At 33.8% G+C, this 26,574-nt stretch overlaps 1 protein-coding gene across 2 annotated transcripts in view; it reads right to left on the reverse strand.

Moving 5' to 3' along the window:
• Window positions 1–26,574, reverse strand: part of FCHO2 (FCH and mu domain containing endocytic adaptor 2) — a 123,841-nt gene that overhangs the window by 78,414 nt on the left and 18,853 nt on the right. For both annotated transcript variants that reach the window (XM_073235168.1, XM_073235172.1), the window contains exons 3-6: window positions 14,090–14,164; window positions 10,900–11,041; window positions 10,656–10,808; window positions 1,898–2,002 (exon numbers count right to left, since the gene is read on the reverse strand). In XM_073235168.1, the coding sequence (XP_073091269.1) occupies window positions 1,898–2,002; window positions 10,656–10,808; window positions 10,900–11,041; window positions 14,090–14,164 (475 nt within the window). The remainder of the gene's footprint in view (window positions 1–1,897; window positions 2,003–10,655; window positions 10,809–10,899; window positions 11,042–14,089; window positions 14,165–26,574) is intronic.

Raw genomic sequence — 26,574 nt, forward strand, 5'->3', positions numbered from 1 at the left:
TAAAGAATGAAGCCACAGAGAAACTCAAAGCATGACTGAGATGCAATTTTGAAATTGTATGGGTCTTTTTTTTGGGAGGCAGAATCTGCTAAACATAATCATTTCTCAAAACTAGTGACTACTAAACTCAGTAATTCAGCAATGGGAAGATAGTCTCAAGTGTTTCAATATAAATAAATAAACTTCTTGAGCAAATCACAGGTTTTCCTCTTTTCACAATGTTCATATATACTGTTACACTAGTTAAAAAAGTACAATTTTGTCAGTCAGTCACTAGATATACAAAAGCATTCTAATACTAAAAGTCCTTAGTCTGAAGTTGTTGGTTAAGCAAATCTCAAGGTTTCCTTGAACTGGCCATCTAACTAAAAAAAATTTCCATATTGTTTCAAGTTTTTCAAGTATCATTAATTGATAATGTAAGATACATAAGCACAAAGAGAAATCACAATTTTAATCATGCTTACTTTCAACCCTAATGAAAAAAATTAAATCACAAATAACTCAAGTAAATTCTAATGTCTTTCACCCCACAAATTCAATTTCTTTTCCCACTAATAAATACAGGTCCTGCCACCCAAATCTGATACTCACTAGACTGATAGGCCCTTCCCACAAGAATCAGGTAAACCTACTGGGCCTGAAACATAAGGGAAGTGGAGAGGTAAAGAAAGAAAGTGGAACAGAAAATGACAGAAACAGAAGTGGAAGCAGAAAAAGTGTAGTTAATCTGGTCTGCCATGGTGCATGTGTGACAAAGAGAGAGACAGGGAGAACTGGAGAGAGAACAAGCATACATTAACATAGCATACTAATATCTTTATTGAAAAGCAGCATGGTTATATATCTGCTCAAACAAATTAATGTTCTCATCTTGGAAATGGTGGGATAAACAATTAAAATGCCAGTTTGAAAAAAAATGTTATGAGGAAGCAGAAAGAGATAATGAGAGGAAAAGATGAGTACTGAAAATTCTTCAGAAATAGTTTTATAAAAATAAACAAAAAATCCTGACTCCAGCAAATTCTAATCCCTGTTTTTCCAAATTAAATAATTGAAAGGCAAACATTTTCATTGATAAAAACTCATCACTTTTATGCAAAATTAACATAACAATAACCATCTTATAAACAAGTGTTCCTAATGATTTAAAAGACAAGAGCACTTCCTGAAGTCTACAATAACCTCAGTTGCTACAGAAATTGAAGCTGTTTATCTCACTGGAGTTGGACCTTCATATAATACAACTAAACCCTTCTTGAAACATTATCATTTCCCAGCTGCCATGACAATACACTTCCTAGCTTTCTTCCTTCTCTGGCTTCTTCTACTTGAGTTCAAGTATCTCTTCTTCTATCAAACTGTCAGTGATGAGTCTCAGAACTTGGCCCTTTCCCCACACTCTCTTCAAAGGTGATGTAATTAGCCTTTGTGTCCTGAGAAGCCCCTATTTTATACAAGCTCATAATCCCTTCTTCAAAATCATTGGAACGAGGCCATGTAAAGAAAAATATTCAGGAAATATGGTCAAGGTGGTAGGGATATAGTAAAAAAGGAAGGGATTCAGGTTTGAGTAGCCAAGGGATTCAGGTTTGAGTAACACCAATGAGGCACGTAGAGCCTGGTACACAGCCTGGCTCCTTTCCTGGCAATTTATAGATTTATAGATCTTTCAAATTGCAGACCAGACCATGTTACCCTGCATACAACCCTTCAGTGTGTTCCAACTGTCACCTCAGCATACAGTAAATAAAATTCATAGTATATTAGATGATGATAGGTGCTGAGAACTGTGCATTTTAACATTTCTAATATTAAAGTTATGTGACAGAAAAATTACATTATTTATATAAGTAAACAAAAATAGCCTATTTTAGATTTCTTTAAAAATACAAACCTGAGCTGTTTCTGTCATTTTCTGTTCAAAATCTGCTTTTGCTAATGCATATTTTTCCACATAGAGTTTATAGGTATCTGTAGCTTTCTTAGATTTTACAGCTGCCTGCAAGAAAACAAAAACATTTTGAACTACACAATGATCTTTATTCTTTTCTCATGTTAATATGAAATAAAAATTTAAATGATTTTAAGGGATGAGGCTGATGCTGAATTCAATGACATAAAGTTTAATACCTTTTTTTCAAATCCTTTTCAGTAATATTTTTTGTTACACTCACACAATACAGAAATTAAATGCTGATTCCCCTTTTTGTCTGATGAAATGTGCTCCAAAGGTTAAAATACTCGCATTATAACCCAGAGTAAGATCATATAACCACATTATAACAATGCAGCATTACTAAGAACTCAATAAACAAAAAAAAAGTAACAAAAATTATCAGAATATGCTTGACACTCCTTTCTATACCTGTAAACTTTCCTCCCTCCCACAAATACATATTCCATTTAATGTCTGAGAGTGACTATAAAGCTAGCTCAAAAGTTGAGAAAAATCTGTTTTTCTTAATGTTTCTCAGCTTCCATTATGCTCCAGTAAATCTATAAAATTGTTTTTAACTACTACCTATTTTTTCAAGATTTCCATTAAAAAAAACTGCTACTGCATTATTATAGTTAATTTTATTGAAGTCACTTATTCAATAAAAAGTAATACATTAAATCAAATTACACATTGAGGAATATGAAGATAAATTATATAGGGATCTCTTCCTTCAAAAAATTTTCTAAAAATATACTTCATAAAACAAGTATAACCTATACATAAACAACAAGAAATTGGTAAAAAGTAACAAAGCCACCAAAATAAAAATAAAGCCTATGTAAGACATTCAGGAGAAGTAATGATTATGTGTAACTTGCTGGTTAGGGTAGACACACAGCTGTCAAAAAACTTGACTAGTCTCAAAAAACTGATCAATCTGGATACAGGAAGTTTAGGTGGGGGGTGGTATTGAAGTAAATAAGAGTTTAATTAAGATCAAAAAGAGAGAAGCTACTAGATTTCAAGACACAAAGATCTCCACTTTCTTGATGAGTAAGAGATAATTTGCTAAGTGTGAAGAAGAGTAGGGAAGGTTTGGGAGCTTCAAGAGAATGAAAAAAAGTTCAAACTATGGAGGTAGAGGGTGCAAGAGACAGTAAATAGATGAGTAAAAGTACTGCTAAGAGCCACTGAGGGTTAAGTAAAGCTAGAAAACATGGAATTTGTGTACAGCCAATTGCAACCAATATGTAATTATTTTCTAGCTATGTTCAAAAGCGTAAGAGTAAAAAACAGGAACAAAAGGTTGGGTTTACCTGAATGGTTGGGATTGGCAAGAGATGTATACTGCCCTACTCCCTAAAAAGGCAATTCTGTACTCTATAAAATATAACTGCAAATATTATATTAAACATATATACTCTCTGTTTCCTGCCTTCTTAAATAAAGACTATATAGGATGTGGGCAGAGGACTTTTTTCCAAAAAAGACTGTATACAGATGGCCAAAAGACACATGAAAATACACCCAACATCACTAAATCATCAGGGAAATGTAAACCAAAATGACAACAAGGTATCCCCTCACACCTGTCAGAATGGCTAATATTAAAAAGACAAGAAATAACAAGTGTTGGTGAGGATGTAGAGAAAAGGAAACCCTCATGCACTAGCTGGTGGGAATATAAATTGGGATATCCACTAAAGAAAACAGTACGGAAGTTCTTCAAAAAATTGAAACTACAACTACCATATGACCCAGTAATTTCGTTCCTGGGAATTTACCTGAAGACAACAAATTTCCAGTTCAAGAAGATATATTCTCCCCTATGTTTACTGCACCATTATTTACAATAGCTAAGCTATGGAAGCAACCTAAGTGTCCACTGGCAGATGAATGGATAAAGAAGATGTGGTAGATATATACAATGGAATTTCTCTCAGCCAAAGAAAAGAATGAAATCTTGTGGTCTGCAACAGAATAGATGGACAAGAGGGTATTATGCTAAGTCAGACAAAGAAACACAAATACCATTATTTCACTTACATGTGGAATCTAAAAAATAAAACAAATAGAAATAGACTCAAACACAAAGAACAAACTGGTGACTGCCATGGAGCTAGGGGAGATGGGCAAAATAGGTAAAGGGGATAAAGAAGCACAAACTTTCAATTTGACTTTCAAAAAAGTCAAAGGAATTAAAAGTATAGCATAGGGAATACAGTTGATAATATTTGTAATAGCTTTGTATGGTGATGGTAGCTATACTTATTTGGTGAACAATTTGCAGTATATATAATTGTTGAATCACTATGTTGTATACCTGAAACCAACATAATATTGTGTATTAGCTATATGCCAATAAAAATTTTTATCCTGTAAAGGGAACTGGTTTTGGAGCCCAAAGAAACTGGATTTAAATTCTGGCTCTACATTACCCATGTGACCTTGTACTTAAGCTTTATACAGTTCTCCCATTCCTAAAATGGGAATAATACCATCTATTTTTTAGAGCTTTACAGGAATGAAATATAATTACTGAAAAATGATTGGGACAGGGTCTGGAATACAGTTATATCTACAAAATGTTACTTACTATTACTATGGTTTCTTAAGGATTGTCAGGAACCTACATCACTAAAGTTTACTGCTAAGGGTTGTACTGAGCTCTCCATCCCAAGAGTAAGTGGCTAAAACCTGTAGTGATTTTCTATTCTATAAACCCCCATGGACTTTTTTTTTTTTAACTCTTTTCCCACTGTCTGGTCATCTGACATTATTTCATACTACTGTTACTATACTTCCTCTAACATCCTGTCCCTGTTCAAACACGTAACAATTAGATGAGATGGATATTGAGAGTTTACTAAGTACCTTCATATGCAGCCTAGATAACCAAGTTTGCTAGAGCTTATTTTAGAAATAACTTTAATGGCATAGTTATCTGGGTCTCCCTTTGGATTATTTATGCCAAGAGACTTTAGTTCCGTCTTTCAACTACCTAAATTTCCAGTCTGTGTAAGACTAGCCAGCAGCCTAACTGCATGGAGTGATTTTTAACAGCATTTTAGTAAAATTATGTTATCCCAGCGGTAGCCTCTTCTCTCCACTGGTAGTCTCTTCTCTTTGCTTGAACCTCATCCTAACACCTACTATTTTTCTCTGCTACATATCAAGTCATTGTCTAGTAATTTATGTGTCAGCTACTGATAAAAACATGACTTTGATCACTCCTTGAGATACTTGCTATTTGAAATTTCCATAAAAATGGACAATTCCTGAAAAATGTAACTACAATGATTGTGTCCATACTTCTAAAAAGGAATTTCATACAATCTTTCCTATTTTCTTTTTATAGGTTCTGTACAAAATAAGATGCCTCCCCCTTCTAAACATACCACTAAAATCTCCCTCTAACCTCCTGTTCTTCACTATTAAATATGCCTTGCTGCCCCCAAAAGAAGGAAACTAAGGGGATAGTATGTATTTAGCCTTTAATAGCTTTCATAACCATCTAGCATGGTGATAGGCACACAACAGGAACTAAAACATACATTTACTATTGCACACAAATTATCACTTTATTATCCTACCATCAATCAGAAAAACATTTGAATAAACCAGTTCAAAAGGCAAGAATCTAATCTATAGCCTATATTCAAAATAAATTCTTAATTTTTATTATATTAATGAATAGGAAAAAGTCAAGCAGTATTTTGCTATAATGATTATTTTTCTGAGTAAACATACATGCTATGTATTAGACAGTGTCTCACACACAAGGAATTTATAATCTAACAGAAATAAAAGATTGTCTGGAGGACCATTACTCTTGATAGAAAATATATGATGTATTTCTGGAATGTAAATAAAGTTAAGCATTTCACAACATTATTCATGCACTTAAAATTATAGATTTTATGAGATGGAAGGAAGTTCCTAAAGCATTATTTCCTCTTCTAATAGTCCCCAGAATTCCAACTAGTTTTGGTACTCAAATCTTTCAAGTCAACAGGGGTAGAAACATTAATTTAAAAATTTTAAACAAGCATTATTTTCATAACTTGTTTTTCTCCCACAGTATTCTCACTGTAAATATTGGTCTAACTTAACCTGGCATACAAATTTATTTGTTGACTATTTCCAACCAAAAACTGATCTTCACCCTCCAATGTCAGGACCTGGATCTGACTGAATTGTGAGACGTCTTCTGAAGGGTACTTTCTGATATTAGGAAACTGTATAATATTTCATTTCTCTTATTTGGATGTATCAAGGAAGGAGAAAGAATACAGCCTTTATAAATCCTTATTTTTTTTTACACCAGCTCTCACTCCTCAAAGGTAAAAATAATATGCCAGAATCTTGAGGAAATTACATACCAACTTAGAGAAGCATCTTGAAAAAGTAACAAAAGTAATGGTAATAAAGGAATGAAATGAAAAAAAATTATTGATTCACAAGGTGTTTAGTGACAAAAACGAATTTAAACTAAAGTTAAATATAAAAGGAGACAAAGGCAAATTTTAGAATGTAATTATACTAGGACAGCTAGATTTTTTTGAAAGCAAGAAGCTGTCTCTCACAGAAAACTAAACAATTAAGTCAAAGTAACTTTCTAAATAGTATATATAAGTGGTAATCCTATAAATTCCAAGGTAGAAACTACATGTCCTAGTAGTAACAAACTTGGCCAACTTTTGGAATGTCATTATCAAAAGGGAAGTTGAAGGATTTGTTTTTAAATGAGGAAATTATGCTTTAAAAGCAACAGTTACATTTCTTCTCATAAATAAAAGATTAGCTTTAATAGGTTACCTATTGTGAAAATACATTTTAATATCCTTCATTTTATTCATTTCCTCAGCATTATAAATTTACTGATACAATACCAGAAATATTTTTAAGTGCTGGTAATTTTTATAGTAAAATCCTATGAAGCAAATACATACATACAGGTAAGTACTTAGTCATAGTCCACAAATAGGAGTACCTTCTAAATGTTTTATTTAAGTAAGGGTTTGTGAGTAAAGATCAGTAGCATACCATCTCATAAAGCACCAAGTACTTACGTTTTCATATCTACCAAAGGAAAACTGGTTGAAAGATCTGCTTAAAAAAGCAAACTATATTCATGTTAATAAAAAACTTCTTTTTACAGGCCAAAATAATTACTTCTTAGACTTGGATTCGAATCAGAGACCCACTAACACATCTCATATTATAAGCAAAGATACTGCCTCTAAGCAGAACAATTAGAAAAAAGCAACCCCTCCTCTGAGCTGTTCATCCCACCACAAGGCAAGTGAAGCAAGCATAGGCCAGACTTCAGTCACCAATTCCTAACTCTAGGACACAACCATGTGCTACAGCTCCTCAATATGTTAATCAAAAAGAAATCCTTTCAATCTAAATCACTTAATTATGTTAAACATTTTTCTGGCTTCTATCAAAGGATTCAGATAATCATTTCTTTAAGTATAATCTCTAGCTACTATACATTTTTCAGGTCACTCACTACATACTGGGTACTATATTAAGCCAACTGGGTTTCACACACAAAAAAATAAAGAGTGTGGTATTTAAACCAGGAGGGTTTTAACCTTCTGGAAAGTTTCAACCAATTTAGAAAGCAGACTTGCATTAATGACATGACAGGGCAGTCATATCAATTCACTAAACTGTATGTTACTGTATGTAAAGTAAATGTTCCTAGAAGCTCACATTTTAAGAAATTAATCTGATTTTGAAATACAGTCAACTTTTTACCATATTTGTTCCTATCCTTCATATATTCTGGAAAAAAATTAAATATTACATAGAGGAATGAGGCCCCATGTGCTTCTCAGTTTTGTTCCCCTCACTTGCTCCATAAAGATAACTCCCATCACATGGCTTAGTGCTTACTGTCTCCATGCATGACCCTAATACGTATTTACTTATAAACAAAAAGGGTTTTTTTTTTAACAGAGAATTAAAGATCATGTAAAAGGCATCAAGATCTATATATTCTTCTGGAACTGTTTTGCTCACCATTATGCTTTTTATATTTATCCATGCTAATTTTTTTTTTGCTTTTATAACAAATTTTAGAGCACACAAAAGTATAATAAACCCTACGAATCCATCACTTAGCTTCAAGAGTCCATGCATTCTTCCCTCTCCAATTTTTTTTTTGCTAGAGTATTTTTAATCCCAGATCTATCACTTTACCCCTATGTAGTTCATTTATTTGAACTGCTGAATATTCCCATTATATGAAACATTTTTTATTGCTCAACGGTTAAGGTTGTTTACATAATAAGAATTTTTTTCCAATTTGACAATCAACCTATTAGCAGAGGAATCTAATTAATTTATATGTATTATGGTATATACGGTATATTTGCATTTATTTCTTTCTACTTATTTTGAGTTTTCTGTCTATCATTCTTTTTCCTTGCTTCTCTATTCCTATTTCCTCTCTTGTTGGAAAATTTTAATATCTTATCTTTGCTTATTTAAAAGATTCAGAAGTTATGCTTAATGTACATACCTGACTATTACTAAATCTAATGTATCATTAATGGTAAAGCACATTATCTCACACATCACTAAAACAGAAAAATGCTGTTAACTAAACCATAAAATAATGCTTTCTTATCATTTCTAATTTTTATTTTATACATTTAAAAGAGATCTTTCAGGCTTACTTTAATGTAGATTTTTATTCTGTCTCACTTCTGTGTGATACAGAATAAAAAGGAAAGCAAAATGGATTATATGAAATAATCCTAAAACTTCTTCATAGTCAAATTCTGATCTCAATTACTTTCCATTTCAAGGATTCCTGAGGTCTGTTTTTTCCAATATACTATCTTTGATGGCACCAAGAGCATTATGGACACTGCATTTCATAAAAATGCTCACTCATTATTACCTCCAGGTTTTCTTACAAACACTAGTACTCATTTTTTCTTCATCTTACCAGATCTCAACAAAAGGTTCGAACAAGAACCAAAACAATTCCTTCTTCACACAGTCTTAAAATGGTCTATTAAAACATCAAACTGTTGCAGTGGTCCAATCATGCCACCAGGTACAACCACCCAATCTGCACAAGCAATAAACTACACCACAAATGCCACCTTACCAAACAACAGTGATTACATAATACAATCAACTAAAAATGCATTCTGATTTCAGAGATGTGAGGGAAAAGAAATACCTGGTAGCTTTTTCTATGGTGTTTAGGTCTGAATTTACCTTTAACCTGCTTAATAGCAACAATGTATCTTCAACCTGAGGATTCTTGAATTTCTCCAACTCTGAAAAATTCTGAGCTACTAACTCTTCAGATATTACTTGTTGAACATTTTCTCCATTTTTTTTTCCTTCTGAAATTCATATCAGATGAATGAATGTTTATAACCTTTACTTCTCTGTACTACATTCTGGGTGAATTCCCATAGTACTACCTTCCAAAGTCACTCCTTGACTACATTAAGTCTAAAGTTTGTCTTCTCTATTGATTGTTTCAATTTCAATAACTGTATTTTTTATTTCCAAGTTTCTAATTAGCTATTTTCTTATCTAGATCTTATTTCACTATGCTTCTTTTAATTTCTTAATCTTCCTTAATTTAGGTATATATTCACTTATCTTGATGAACATCCTCAACACACATTTTTATTCATCTGTTTTATAAATTTAAATTTCATCTGGAGTGAATTCTTATTCCAATTCTTAAATTTATTGCTCTCTGCCTTATATTAGATTTCTTAGATTTGCTCTTGAATTTTGGTTATTTGCTCACGTCAAACGGGAGTTTTCTCATCTGCGCCCCAACCTTCTCTCTCCCCCTCCATCAGTGCTATGAGAATATAATGTAAATGTTACCTCCTATAATTCTGTTATGTTCTACCCTTTGTGCTCACCCGTCCCCACATAGCAGTTTTTCAGTTGTCTCCTGACAGCCCTCCAAGGCCCCAATTTAGTATCAGTTTTATAAACATAGTTTTTAATTACTTCTATGGAAGAATATCGGGGATATGGACCAAATAGTCATGAATTATTTCTTGGCTTGATACCCAGTCAGAATTGTGTTTATGCTTCCAACTTCCAATTAAGGATTAGCCCTAGTCAGTTGCCCAAGTCTTTTTTCCCCAGCGACTGCTTCACACAGTGAATGAGGCTCCTTGTGTTTCATCTCAACTGGGAAATGAGATACACCACATCAAACAAGTAAATGGTTAAACTACTTTGAAAGGGGGGAAAAAAATCTTTCAATTAAAACGAGAGTAGGGGAAAGGGTTGTGGTTTACCACAATACTATACAAATATGCTCAAATCACCCACCCACAACATATATTTTAAAGCTTATTTTTAAGTATCTATGCCTTTCTGAATATACCAAAGTCTTACTTCAAAAGTTTTTTACCTCAGTTAAATCTTATAGCAAGGAGTATCTCATCACTTATCGTATTATAAAAGCATCCTGCAAATGTGTCAATGACATAAAAAAAAATCATTCCTTTTTATCTATTTGCTCACCTATTTAGCATATACAACATATCTGGCAAAACTTCTGTTTCACTTAGTTATCACTAACACTCAGAGGCACAGTGTCTTCACCTTTAATATGAGATCATTCTTGAGTGTCTGAAGATTAAATGTAGTATTCTACTTGAAAGTGCTTTGAAACCACAGAGGTATTATTTTTTATTACTATTACCTTTTCTATTTCTCTTTGTGTAGCTCCTTCCTTTTTCAAACGTTCCTGTTCTACACACTTGGCATTGTAATTTTCCTTGGATTTCTGGAGGGCCTGAGTTATGCTCTGAATGGTCTGAACAGCTTCCAGAGTTCCTGCAACTTCTTCTTTAGTCTGTTTGGTATGAAATGATTCATCAAAATGACTGAAATGTAAAGCACTCAACATCTGACCAATCAATCGTTAAGCAAGAAAAAATTGATACCTTTTTATGAGATTTTACTTGCTCTTCTCCATACTTCTGAACTTCCTTTATTAATTCTTGTAATTTTCTAACAAGATCCAAGTGACAATTTGCTAATTTCTCTGTAGATGTTTTGAACACATCCCATACTGGAGCAAATGTTCTAAGGAAGAGAAAACATGGGAATAATTTTCTAAAAGAGAAAAAGTTTAAGAGTCTAAAATACAACCAGTGGAAATAATAAGGTTATATTCAATAATTTTAAATAGATGAAATTAAAATAAATCATAAATGAAATGACTGACACACTGACCTTGGGTTTTTAATCTTTGGTTTATTATTTAAAATATTTTTGGACCTTAGGTACACAAAAATGAGTCAACTACTTACCAAAGTCTGACCATGGCCCTCCCTTAATTATATCATATCATTTTCTGAGTTTATTTGGTCAGACTTATATCAGAAACCTTTCTAATCACTATTATTAACCATTAACTTATTATCAAATTTCAATTTTAGACTATTTAGTTCTCCACTTAGAATGCCTCATCAAAAATAAAAGTTATTCTAAATTGAAACATGCATAAGTTAAATTTGCACATTTTTTGTGTCTTCATCACAATTGTAAGAATTATTTAGAACTGTTCCTGAAACCTTGTTTACTATCTATGTACTTCAACAAACACTAAGAGAGTCCTGTTTTTACTACATGGTACAGGGTGTATGACATACTTTCCTATCACTTTCTTAATAATGAGAATTTAGTATTTTCGGTAGGTTCAAGTCTTCCAAGAATTACAACATTTATTCTCTTAGGTAATACTTAAGATACCAATGGTTAGTTTAATCTAATCTGGTCAGCACAGAATGATATAAGGGTAATTTTAGCCTATGCTTTCCTCAGTTACTTCCTCAACAGATATTTTCAATAACACTTGCTTTGTTCTATGATAAACCTTCTAAAAAACAAAATAAATAGCAGCAATGATCACTGAAGCAAGAGGGTAGGAAAAGAAATTACTTATCCTAATATGTACTCTCTGCCAATTATTACATTTTTTACCTAGTAGGAAAGCTAACTGGCAATGATCATTTTAAGCAATAATAAGTTCATGACAGATGGTAAATACACTTACCATGGTGAGCATTTTGTAATGTTTGTAACTGTCAAATCACCAGGTTGTACACCTGAACCCAATATAATACTATATATCAACTATACTTCAATTTTTTTAAATTGTGAATAATAATAATAAAGAAGTTCAAACAGGATAATTAAAATACCTAGACTAGGACAGTTCTGATTAAATCTCACCTTACACTTTAAAATTTAATCACTAAATCTGACAACTAGTTACACGGAATTTTTCAAGAGAAGAGTAAGGTACCCAAAAAGGATCCACTCACTACTGCACCAAAATACATGTTCATCACTTCATGTAAACCTGATATGTAATAGTCTAGACTTCACAAAGCAGGTAAGATGGGAGTGTCCCTTTACTTTACGAAAGGATTTTTCACATTGAAAAGGGGTTTAACATGATATTTCTCTAAATATAGATTTCTTTAAGGAGTTTCAAATATCATACATTTTTAGAGTTTGATATATATTTTTTTTTCTGAATAAGTAATACACATTAATATATAAGCACTAAGAAAAAAAACCTGACAAATCCAAAATGTTTTCATGCAACTAAATACAGAAAGATAAAATTAAATTTCTTACCTAAATATGCCTCGATAAAACAATATTACTTAAAATATGTATGATCTTAACTAATGACACTAAAATACATACACAAAAACCACCTATTGTTATTTATGTGACATTTATTATGTCACATTCCAAAGTAGAAGTGTCATTAACTTTATTCTCAGGAAACACAGTTGAAGTCAATCCATATTTTTTCTATCTCCCATCTATTAACTTAAAAATAAAAATATATCCTCAATAAAAGTGTGGCCAATTGTTTAAAGTTAGCTTCCACTATTCCAGTTACTTTCTGCCCCTTCTATTATGGTCAATAAAGAAATTATGTTTCAGAAGAGTCATGTCTACATGGAAGCTTTAGAAACAGAAGGCTGTCAGAAAAGGAAAGAGATGGAAAAAAGAAGAAAGAATGAAGCTGTATCCTGGGAGTGGAGGGAAAAAATAAATGGAAACAAATGAAAGGGAAAAAAAGAAAAGTCAACTACGAGTCCCCACTCTCTTCTAGGTGAAAAAAAAAGGTGGCATCTCCCCAACCTTCCCAAATGCTGAAGATCCCCTTGGCTGTGGCTTTTAGCACCTATATAATGTCACTATCCTGAGGATGAACTGAGTCCAAATCCTCTATATCCAGGCACAAATTAGGAAGACTCATTTAAATTTATTCAACCATGCTGGAGAATACTTCAAAAAATAGTCTTTCTTAAACCAGTTTGATCACAGAACCATATGTGAATCTGATAACTGGTATAGATCCTCTTCATCAAAAATATGAATTAATACATAAAATTTTGACATAAATTTCAAGGGATTCACAGATTCATCACAACCTCAGAGAAGAATACTTCCCTCCCTATCACTGTAGAAATCCTTATAAATATTATTCTAATTATTTTAACATCTTGGTTAAAATGTGACTTTTCTCCAAATTTTAGATAATTATATCAGATTAAATATTCCTTACAGTTGTTACAGTTGAAATTATATAATTATTCTTTCCAGAGCTGTTACGGTTTATGATCACATCTCATTTTAAATATATTCTTATTATTAGTAATCAAAGAATACATTTCCTTAATATAAATTTTTAAGATGATGACTTAATGATAGTCTATAAAATCATGAGACATTTTAATACATTTTGATCATGTCAATAAAGTTAGTGAGTTTTTAAAGATCACTGCAACAAAATTTAAATACTTACAGAAAACTAGAATAACATGCATAATACAATATTTATCATCTCAAAATTACACTACTGCATGACTATATAGTTTAATAAAAGGGAAATAAAGTTTCATTTACTTTGACAGCATTAACTAATTCAGCAAGTTCAATTATATTTTCTATTAAGTCAAGAATATACTCATATAGACACATTTTTAATACACACATTAGATAGCAATATATTTACAAACTATTATACCCTCAATGGGAACCAAATATTCTCAAGAACTTTGCCTAAATCAACACTGAAAAAGGTTTTCAAAGAAATAAACTCACCCAAGTTGAGAATAATTGCTTGCAGATTTTGCTAGTTTTGTCATTGACCGGGAGTATGCTTCCTCTATTGTAGCTCTGTTAAATCAAATTTCCATATAAAAGCTCATTTAATGACCAAACACACAGTAAAGTTATCAAAATACAATTAAAATGATAGAAACAAAAGGTAATTCAAGCTATATATTTAAAAAATATTGAATTATACACATTATGTATTAGTATATATATTATTATATATATATTTTTAAGAAATATGTATGTAGTCAGGAATTTTGAGCCTTTCTTAAAATATCCTCTGTGTACATCTACTTAGAGAACTAGTGTGATATAGAGCTGAAATAATTTATATCACTAAAGAAACTTAAATGAAGTCACTACTACTTTATCTTTAGTAACAATGCTTATTTGAACATAAAGTATAAGAATGCTTCTTGTACTCTCTTCCCTTTTCTCTTTCCCTCCCACCCTCTCTCACTAGTAAACTAATTCAGTATGAAAGTCATTTATCTTTAATACTTCCTTGGTGTACTTTACATAAGTTTTATTATTCAACACTGTGATTTCATTCTTATGCACATTTAACAGAACAAGAGATTGATGATAGTCATTTGCAGAAAACTTAATATATAATTACTAGCAAGTCTGAGATTCTGAACTTCACAGTTTACTCTATTTTGTGATAAATCTAAAGTATTAGTAAGCATTTTATACTAGAATACTGTGTTTTATATAACTATTATTTAGCATATAGGATTTTATGTTTTAGAAAAATCAACCATTAAATATGGAATAAAAAATTTTTCCCATAGACACATAACCTACAAATATAAAATATGGGGCTTTCTGAGACAACACTACAAAAGGTAAGTTCTGTCTTACCTCTCCCATAACTACCCTGTCACTTCATAGTCTGTGCCACTCTTAACAGTGCAACAGCCTACAACCACCCTTGCCCTCCCATTTACTTTGATAGGTTCAACTAACTCTACTTTCAATGTCCAAATCTAGATCTCCACACTGTTCTTATATCAAACTATCTGCTTAATATATACATGCATCAAGCATAACTCTACTTAGGTATTTTAACCACCTCAAACTCAGAATATCCAAACTAAGCCTATGTCCCAACTCTTCCCTAACCCCATTCCCACAAAAATCAGCTCTTTTAACAAAAAGGAACACCACCATCCAAAAGATAAACAACAACAAATGTTGGAGAGGTTGTGGAGAAAGGGGAACCCTCCTACACTGCTGTTGGGAATATAAATTAGTTCAACCATTGTGGAAAGCAGTATGGAGGTTCCTCAAAAAGCTCAAAATAGAAATACCATTTGACCCAGGAATTCCACTTCTAGGAATTTACCCTAAGAATGCAGCACTTCAGTTTGAAAAAGACATATGCACCCCTATGTTTATCGCAGCACTATTTACAATAGCCAAGAAATGGAAGCAACCCAAGTGTCCATCAGTAGATGAATGGATAAAGAAGATGTGGTATATATACACAATGGAATATTACTCAGCCAATCCTACCATTTCCAACAGCATGGATGGAGCTAGAGGGTATTATACTCAGTGAAATAAGCCAGGCAGAGAAAAACAAGTACCAAATGATTTCACTCATATGTGGAGTACAAGAACAAAGAAAAACTGAAGGAACAAAACTGCAGCAGAATCACAGAACCCAAGAATGGACTAACAGTTATCAAAGGGAAAGGGACTGGGGAGGATGGGTGGGAAGGGAGGGATAAGGGTGGGGAAAAAGAAAGGGGGCATTATAATTAGCATGTATAATGTGGGGGGGGGCATGGGGAGGACTGTACAACACAGAGAAGACAAGTAATGACTCTATAGCATCTTACTATGCTGATGGATAGTGACTGTAATGGGGATTTTGAGGGGGACTTGGTGAAGGGGGGAGCCTAGTAAACATAATGTTCTGCATGTAATTGTAGATTAATAACAACAAAATAAAAAATAAAATAAAATAAAAAATAAAGGAACTACTGATAGTAACTGCCTCTCACTGATAGAATTGTAACTTTTTTCTGCTCCTGTAAACATCTCTGTGCTTTTTAGTATACTAAACTACAAGGGTAGTGACTTGATAATCTAAAAGAAATTAATACAAAAAGAAATATTAATATCTCAATGGGTAAGTGTAACAACAAAAAATAGGTTCTATTTCAAGTAATAGTAAACTGATACAAAAACTTCCCAATGAGAAAAACTGGAAAAAGATTGGGCAGAGGGATGACTAAATGGCATCAGGCCAACTAAACAGGCAGTTAAGAATCAGTGGGCCAAGATCCAAGAGAAGGATATCCAGAGAAGTGAGTCAGATATGTAGGGCAGCTTTTTCCTTAGGGGCATCTAGAAGAGGTAAATGGAATCTAAAAACAAAACAAAACATAATGAACAAACAGCAACAGACTCACAGACACAACAAAGTGACTAGTGGTTACCATGGAGAAGAGGTTAGGGTGGATAAGTGAAATAGGTGAAGGGGATAAAGAGGCACAAAATCTCAATCATATAATATAAATTAGTCATGGGGATGGAAGTACAGCATAGAGAATAAAGTCAATAGTTATATAACATCTTTTTATGTTCACAGATAATAACTACACTAGTTGGGGTGAGGATTTAATAATGTATTTATCTCTTGCATCACTATGTTGTACATTTGAAACCAATATATATTGTATATCAACTATACTTGAATTAAAAAAGAGTAAATGAAAAAGAAATAATAACATATCCATCTTGTTAAAAACAAGTGGAGGAAAGCACAACAAATTTGAAAAAAATTTACAAATTCTGTATCTGAAATATACAATAACAAAATTAGTATCTCAATGTATGGGGTTTAACAGCAGATTTGATACAGTGTAATGAGAAGTGTAAACCGGAAGAAAGGTAAGAATCTATCCAGAAAACCAAAAGAACAGAAAACAGAGAAGAGAAATAACAGTCAAAGGACAAAGCAAAAGAGGTCTAACACATGTGTAAAGAGAGAAAGAAAGAAAGAATGAGTCAGAAGAAATATTTGAGGGATAATGACGGGGAATTTTCCAAAACAAACAAAAGATATCAAGTCAGAGATCTAAGTAGCCCAACAAACTCTAAAAAAACAAATAAAAAGACACCTATACCTAGTCACATCATAGAAAATCTGCTGAAAAATCAGGAAAAAAATCTGAAAAGCAGCTAAACCCTTACCACCATCAAATGTTACCTTCAAAGGAGCAATAATTACACTAATAGCTAATATCTCAACAGTAAACAATGGAATGATCTTCAAAGAATTTTTTTTTAATCTAGTAAAATGCAAAACTCTAAAACTTCTAGAAGATAACAAAGGAGAACACCTAGATGAGCTTGAGTATGGTGATGCCTTTTTAGCTACAACACAAAAGACATGATCTATGAAAAAAATCATTAATAAGCTGGACTTCATTAAAATTAAAAATTTCTGCTTTGTGAAAGACAATGTCAAGAAAATGCAAAGACAAGCCACAGACTGAGAAACTATTTGCAAAAGGCATATCTAAGAAAGGACTGTTATCCCAAATATGCAAAGAACTCTTAAAACTCAACAATAAGAAAACAAACAACCTAACTTAAAAAAGGATTCAAGATATTGACATCACATCATATATATACAGATGGCAAATACACATATGAAAAGATGCTCCACATTATATATCACAGGGAAATGTAAATTAAAACAGGATACACTACATACCTATTTAGAATGGCCAAATTCTGGAACACTAATAAAGCCAATTACTTGCAAGGATGTGGAGCAAAAGGAATTCTCATTCATTGCTGGTGGAAATGCAAAATGATATATATATAGCCCTTTGGAAGACAGTTTCATAATTTCTTACAAAACTAAACATACTTTTACCCTACAATCCAGCAATCACATTCCTTGGTATCTACCCAAAGGTGCTGAAAACATGTCTACACAAAAACGTTCAGATGTTTATAGCAGTGTTATTCGTAATTACCAAAGCTGAAATTGCCAAGATGTTCTTTAGCAGGTAAATGGTTAAATAAACTGCGGTATATCCAGACAATGGGATATTATTCAACAGTAAAAAGAAATGAGCTATCAAGCTGTGAAGACATGGAGGAATCTTAAATGCATATTACTAAGTGAAAGAAGCCAATTTGAAAAGGCTAATCATATTGTATGATCACAACTATATATGACATTCTGGAGAAGGCAAAAATATGGAGACAATAATAAAACAGAGCACAAAGTGTTCTTCAGTCAGTGAAAATACTCCGCATTATAATATAAAGATACATGTCACTATACATTTATCCACCCCAAAGAATGTACAACACCAAGAGTGAACCCCAAGGTAAATTATGACTTTGAGTGATTCCGATTTATCAATGTTAAGTTCATTCTTGGTAAAAAATTTCCATTCTGGTGAATGATGCTGATAATGGAGGAGGCTATACACATGAGGGGCAGGTTTGGGAAATCTCTGCACCTTCCTCTCAATTTTGTTATAACCTAAAACTGCTCAAAACAACAAAACCAGACTTAAAAAAAATCTATCAATTGTAATTTTACACCCAGCAAAAATATAATGAAAGTAAAACCAGTAATGAAACAATGGATCTAGGGGATGACCATCAATGGCTACTACCATCACAAAATAGATATAACCAGATATTATAAGCCTCAAATGGAAATACATAGCACCATCTAAGAAGTATTCTTGTCAAAATACTGAACTGAATTTGACCACGCTGCTAGATTTAAATGACTTATAGGTAATATAGACAAATGCTGAATAAAACTATGGATATGCAATTAGCACATTCCAGAATGTGTGACCATCTACAGAAAAATAATCTGACTTCTTCAACAAAAACAAAAGTTAAGGAGGGGATAGAGTATCTACAGATAATGAGACTCAAAAACACATCAACTAAACATAGTGTATAAATCTTGCTGGGATCCTGACTGGAGAATATCAACCACATGCACTGTGTCTCTGGGTGACAAACAAGGAAAACTGAGCAATGACTGGATTATTTGTTGATATTAAGGAACCAATCCTGTATTTTTAGATAACATACTATGGTTATTGTTTTTTAAAAAGCCCTTATCTTCTATGACATGCTTAAGGATGAAATGTAATGTTTGTAAATCTGACATTTGCTTCATAACAATTCAGTAATAGAGGTGAAACAAGAATGGCCATAACTTAATAACTGTTGAAGTTCAGTGACCGCAACATGGAAGTGCATGATATTAAGTTTGTAACTTTTGAGCAAATTTTATATATATTTGAAATTGTCCATAATAAAAAAGTTCTTTCAGTAAAGATAAACTAAAGATATGACCACTAACAAAAATTGAGAATTCATCATCAGAAAATCTACATTAAAAGGAATATTTAAAAGGTGTTTTTAAAACAGAAGAAAAATGGTCCAGGAAAAAGTATCAAAGAAAAAGTAAGTGTATTTAATAAAACTAAATAATGCTATATGAAAATATTAAGAATGTAGAAGAATAATTCATAAACCTGATTTGAACAAATGAGCTCAATTAGATATGAGAAAATATTTTTCAAATTATAGTTTATTTTATTAGGTGAGTAATAATATTATTTTTAAGTCCTTAGCTGTTAGAGATACATACATAAGTATCTACGGACATACTAACGTGATGCCAGGGAATTGCTTTAAACAAAACTAGCAAAATACTAAAAATTGCTGAAATAACATACTTCATTTCTTACTGATTTATATTTCCTCTATTTTTTGACTTTTAATTTTTCCATAGTGTATATTCCACAATAAAAAAATTTCCTTAATGTAAGACTTTTAATTCCTGTAGTAAAAAGTTACACACAAATGGCATATGAAGGCATATAAGATAGAAGGTGGTAGTATTCTAATGCTGCATTTTCAAGAAGGTAAAATTACCAATTATTATTGGAAGTTAAGAGGTCAAGGATATAATCTCTATTTTATAATCATAAATGATAACCACAAAAGAATAGCAGAGTAGGGTATTACTTCTCAGCTAATAGAATTTTTTTTTAACAGGCCAAAAAGCAAGAAAGAGGAGAAAAAAATATATTAAATAGAATAGAAAACAAATATCAAAATAGGACAGCAATTGGCAAACTACAGCACCAGTAGCCAAATTCAGCCCACTGCCTGTTTTTGTAAATAAAGTTTTATTAGGACACAGCCATGCTCATTTATTTACATGTTGGCTATGACTGCTTTTGTACTAAAATTGAATAGCTGTACAGAGATGAGATGCACACAAAGCCTAAAATATTTACTTTCTGGGCCTTTACACAAAAAGTTGGGCAACTTCTGAGACAAATGGAACCCAAATACATCTGCAATTACACTATGTAAGTGAAGAAGTAAACACTATAATTAAAAGACAACGAATGTAAAAATGGCTTTAAAAATAAGAGGAAAACACATGTAAAGGGTGGGAGTCTCAAGATGGCAGCGTGAGTAGGGTGGTGGAAATCTCCTCCGAAAAAATACAACAAATACAACTACGCCTAAAAGAGAGACCAGAAGATAGGACAGTACAACAGCCAGGCTACATCTACATCTGCAATAACTCCACATCTCACGAAAAGGGTAAGATACAAGCCACGACCCGGCAGGACCTGAGGACTCCCCACACACCAGCTCACTGGCAGGAGGAAAAGAGTCAAGAGTGGGTAGGGAGCAGAAGCACAGGGCTGCTAAATAGCCAGCCCCAGTGGTCTTCACTGGGAGCACAGACACACATTGCATGGTGTACTGGATATTAGAGAAACGGAAGAGTAAAATCCGAGATGGAGACTGCGAGTGGGACCCCACGGCCGTCTCCCCTGGCACAAAGAAAAGAGGGTGCTTTTTAAAAGTCTTAAAGGGACAAGGGCTTAACAGTTGGACAAATCATCCAGGCACACTCAGCCCAGCAGGCTCAAAATCCTAAGGAATGTCAGGTACCCCAACCCTCTGGGGGATAACCCAGCCCCAAAGACCCTCACAGTGATAAGCAGCCAGCTAATCATTCTCCCCGGCCGGTGCTACAAGCAAACCGGCTGACCAGCCACAGTGGCGGAGCAGCTGGAGAGCAGTCCCGCCCACAGCAACCACACAGAGTCTCCTCCCAGCACACAGCTAACCACAACAGACCCAGAGGCTGTCACCAGTGCGCAGCTGCCTAGCACTGACAGGGGAAGCCGGAGCAAGGTTCGGAAGGCACAAAGGGGTGCCTTTCTAGCAGGAGAACACACCCTATGCATCTGCCACTCCTGCAGGGCTCTGGGCTATCCGAGGGCTGCCCCGCCCACGGCAGCTCAGGAGATTATCCCAGAGACTGCTCCTTACCTGCGGGTAACCGACACAGAAAGTGGAGAAGAGCAAGGCAACCAGCAAGCAGGACGGGCCTTTGTTCTTCAGCTGTCACATGAACCACCTGCCTACAACAATCTCTATCACCATGAAAAGTCAGAAGAATCTGGTTCAGTCAAGAATCACTCAGACAAACCCAGAGAGAGAGCCTGAGGAGATAGATATAACCAATCTTGCTGAAAAATAATTCAAAATAAAGGTCATAACCAGGCTGATGGACCTGGAGAGAAATATGCAGGAGCTAAGGGATGAAGTCCGGAGGGAAATAACAGAAATGAAACAATCTCTGGAAGGACTTAAGAGCAGACTGGATAAAGTGTAATAGTCTGTTAATGGAACAGAAATCAGAGAACAGGAATACAGAGAAGCTGAGGCAGAGAGAGATAAAATGATCTCCAGGAATGAAAGAATATTAAGAGAACTGTGTGACCAATCCAAATGGAATATTATTTGCATTATAGGGGTACCAAAAGAAAAAGAGAGAGAAAAAGGGATAGAAAATGTTTTTGAAGAAATAACTGCTGAAAACTTCCCAAAGCTGGGAGAGGAAATAGTCTCTCATACCATAGAAGCACACAGAACTCCCAACACAAGGGACCCAAGGAAGACAACATCAAGACATATAATAATTAATATGGCAAAGAGCAAAGACAAGGACAGAGTACTAAAAGCAGCCAGAGAGGAAAAAAAAGATCACCTACAAAGGAAAACCCATCAGGCTATCATCAGACTTCTCAATAGAAACCCTACAAGCCAGAAGAGAATGGCATGATATATTTAATGCAATGAAACACAAGGGCCTTGAACCAACAATACTGTATCCAGCATGATTATCATTTAAATTTGAATGAGGGATTAAACAATTCCCAGACAAGCAAAAGTTGAGGGAATTTGCCTCCCACAAACCACCTCTACAGGATATTTTAAGAGAATGCTCTAGATGTAAGCAATTGTAAGACTAAATAGATGTCACCAGAGAAAATTAAATCACAGCAAAGAAAGCAGACTAACCAAATACTCACTAAAGGCAAAAAATAAAGTCAACTACTCATAAAAGCAGTCAAAGCGAACACAAAAGAGTACAGAATAAAACACCTAACATACAAAGAATGGAGGAGGAAGAATAAAAAGGGAGAGAAATAAAGAATTATCAGACTGTGTTTATAACAGCTTAATAAGAGAGTTAAGTTAGACGATTAGATAGTAAAAGAACCTTTGGTAACCACGAATCCAAAGCCTGTAATGGCAATAAGTACATATCTTTCAATAATCACCTTAAATGACTGAATGCACCAATCAAAAGACACAGAGTAATAGAATCGATAAAAAACCAAGACCCATCTATATGCTGCTTACAAGAAACTCACCTCAAGCCCAAAGACATACACAGACTATATAAAAGTGAAGGGATGGAAAAAGATATTTCATGCAAACAATAGGGAGAAAAAAGCACGTGTTGCAGTACTTGTATCAGACAAAATAGACTTCAAAACAAAGAAAGCAACAAGAGATAAAGAAGGACATTACATAATGATAAAGCGGTCACTCCAGCAAGATGATATAACCATCATAAATATATATGCACCCAACCCAGGAGCACTAACATATGTGAAACAAATACTAACAGAATTAAAGGAGGAAATGGAATGTAATGCATTCATTCTAGGAGACTTCAACACACCACTCACTCCAAAGGACAGATCCACCAGACAAAAAATAAGTAAGGACACAGAGGCACTGAACAACACACTAGAACAAATGGACCTAACAGACATCTACAGAATTCTACACCCAAAAATAGCAGGATACACATTCTTCTCAAGTGCACATGGAACATTTTCCAGAATAGACCACATACTAGGCCACAAAAAGAGCCTCAGGAAATTCAAAAAGATTGAAATTCTACCAACCAACTTCTCAGACCACAAAGGCATAAAACTAGAAATAAATTGTACAAAGAAAACAAAAAGGCTCACAAACACATGGAGACTTAACAACAGGCTCCTAAATAATCAATGGATTAATGACCAAATTAAAATAGAGATCAAGCAATATATGGAAACAAATGACAACAACAACACAAAGCCCCAACTTCTGGGGGAAGCAGCGAAAGAACTCTTAAGAGGAAAGTATATAGCAATCCAGGCCTATTTAAAGAAGGAAGAACAATCCCAAATGAATAGTCTAAAGTCACAATTATTGAAACTGGAAAAAGAAGAACAAATGAAGCCCAAAGTCAGCAGAATGAGGGACATAATGAAGATCAGAGAAGAAATAAATAAAATAGAGAATAAAATAGAAAAAAAATCAATGAAACCAAAAGCTGGTTCTTTGACAAAATAAACAAAATAGATAAGCCCCTAGCCAGACTTATTAAGAGAAAAAGAGAATCTACACACATAAACAGAACAAGAAATGAGAAAGGAAAAATCACAACGGACCCTACAGAAATACAAAGAATTAGAGAATACTACAAAAAACTTGCTAACACGCTGGAAAACCTAGAAAAACGGTCAACTTCCTAGAAAAATACAATCTTCCAAGACTGACCCAGGAAGAAACAGAAAATCTAAACAGACCAATTACGAGCAAAGAAATTGAATCAGTAATCAAAAAACTACCCAAGAACAAAACAGGGACAGATAGATTCACCACTGAATTTATGAGTCATCTAGAGAAGACATAATACCCATTCTCCTTAAAGTTTTCCAAAAAATATAAGAGGAGGGAATACTTCCAAACACATTCTATGAAGCCAGCATCGCTCTAATACCAAAACCAGGCAAAGACCCCACCAAAATAGAAAATTACAGACCAGTATCTCTGATGAACATAGATGCAAAATTACTCAACAAAATATCAGCAAACCGAATTCAAAAATACATCAAGAGGATCATACACCATGACCAAGAAGGATTCATCTCAGAGATGCAAGGATGGTACAACATTTGAAAATCCATCAACATCATCCACCACATCAACAAAAAGAAAGACAAAAACCACATGATCATCTCCATACATGCTGAAAAAGCATTCAACAAAATTCAACATCTATTCATAAAAACATTCAACAAAATGGGTATAGAGGGCAAGTACCTCAACATAATAAAGGCCATATATGACAAACCCACAGCCAACATCACACTTAACAGCGAGAACCTGAAAGTGTTTCACCTAAGATCAGAAACAAGACAGCGATGCCCACTCTCCCCACTGTTACTCAACATAGTAGTGGAGGTCATAGCCACGGCAATCAGACAACATAAAGAAATAAATACAAGGCATCCAGATTGGTAAAGAAGCAGTTAAACTGTCACTATTTGCAGATGACATGATATTGTACAAAAAAAACCCTAAAGACTCCACTCCAAAACTACTAGAACAAATATTGGAATTCAGCAAAATTGCAAGAAACAAAATTAACACACAGAAATCTGTTGCATTCCTATACACTAATGATGAAGTAACAGAAAGAGAAATCAGGAAAACAATTCCATTCCCAATTGCATCAAAAAGAATAAAATACTGAGGAATAAACCTAACCAAGGAAGTGAAAGACCTATACCCTGAAAACTACAAGACACTCTTAAGAGAAATTAAAGAGGACACTTATAAATGGAAACTCATCCCATGCTCTTGGCTAGGAAGAATATTGTCAAAATGGCCATCCTACCTAAAGCAATCTACAGATTCAATTTAATCCCTACAAAAATATCAACAGCATTCATTAACGAACTGGAAGAAATAGTTCTAAAATTCATATGGAACCACAAAAGACCCAAAATAGTCAAAGCAATCCTGAGAAGGAAGAATAAAGTAAGGGGCAACTCGCTTCCCAACTTAAAGCTCTACTACAAAGCCACAGTAATCAAGACAATTTAGTACTGGCACAAGTACAGACCTACAGACCACTGGAACAGAATAGAGACCAGATATTAACCCAAACATATACGGTCAATTAATATATGATAAAGGAGCCATGGACATACAATGGGGAAATGACAGCCTCTTCAACAGCTGGTGTTGGCAAAACTGGACAGCTACATGTAAGAGAATGAAACTGGATCATTGTCTAACCCCATACACATAAGTAAATTCAAAATGGATCAAAGACCTGAACGTAAGTCATGAAACCATAAAACTCTTAGAAAAAAACATAGGCAAAATCTCTTGGACATAAACATGAGCAACTTCTTCATGAACATATCTCCCCAGGGAAAGGAAACAAAAGCAAAAATTAACAACTAGGACTATATCAAGCTGAAAAGTTCTGCACAGCAAAGGCCACCATCAATAGAAAAAAAAGGAATTCTACAGTATGAGAGAATATATTCATAAATGACATACCGATAAAGGGTTGACATCCAAAATATATAAAGAGGTCATGCACCTCAACAAAGACAAAGCAAATAATCAAATTAACAAATGGGCACAGGATCTGAACAGACACTTCTCCAAAGAAGAAATTCAGATGGCCAACAGACACATGAGAAGATGCTCCACATTGCTAATCAGCAGAGAATTGCAAATTAAAACCACAGTGAGATATCACCTCAGACCAGTTAGGATGGCCACCATACAAAAGACAAAAAACAACAAATGTTGGTGAGGATGTGGAGAAAGGGGAACCCTCCTACACTGCTGGTGGGAATGTAAATTAGTTCAAACATTGTGGGAAGCAGTATCAAAAAACTCAAAATACAAATACCATTTGACCGAGGAATTCCACTTCTAGGAATTTACCCTAAGAATGCAGCAGCCCAGTTTGAAAAAGACAGATCCACCCCAATGTTTATTGCAGCACTATTCACAATAGCCAAGAAATGGAAGCAACCTAAGTGTCCATCAGTAGATGAATGGATAAAGAAGATGTGGAATATTAATCAGCCATAAGAAAACAAATCCTACCATTTGCAACAACATGGATGGAGCTAGAGGGTATTATGCTCATTGTAAGCCAGGCAGAGAAAGACAAGTATCAAATGATTTCACTCATATGTGGAATATTAGAACAAAGAAAAATACTGAAGGAACAAAACAGCAGCAGACTCACAGAGCCCAAGAATGGACTAACAGTT

Source organism: Manis javanica, chromosome 1, assembly GCF_040802235.1.
Source record: "Manis javanica isolate MJ-LG chromosome 1, MJ_LKY, whole genome shotgun sequence".
Lineage (NCBI taxonomy): Eukaryota > Metazoa > Chordata > Mammalia > Pholidota > Manidae > Manis > Manis javanica.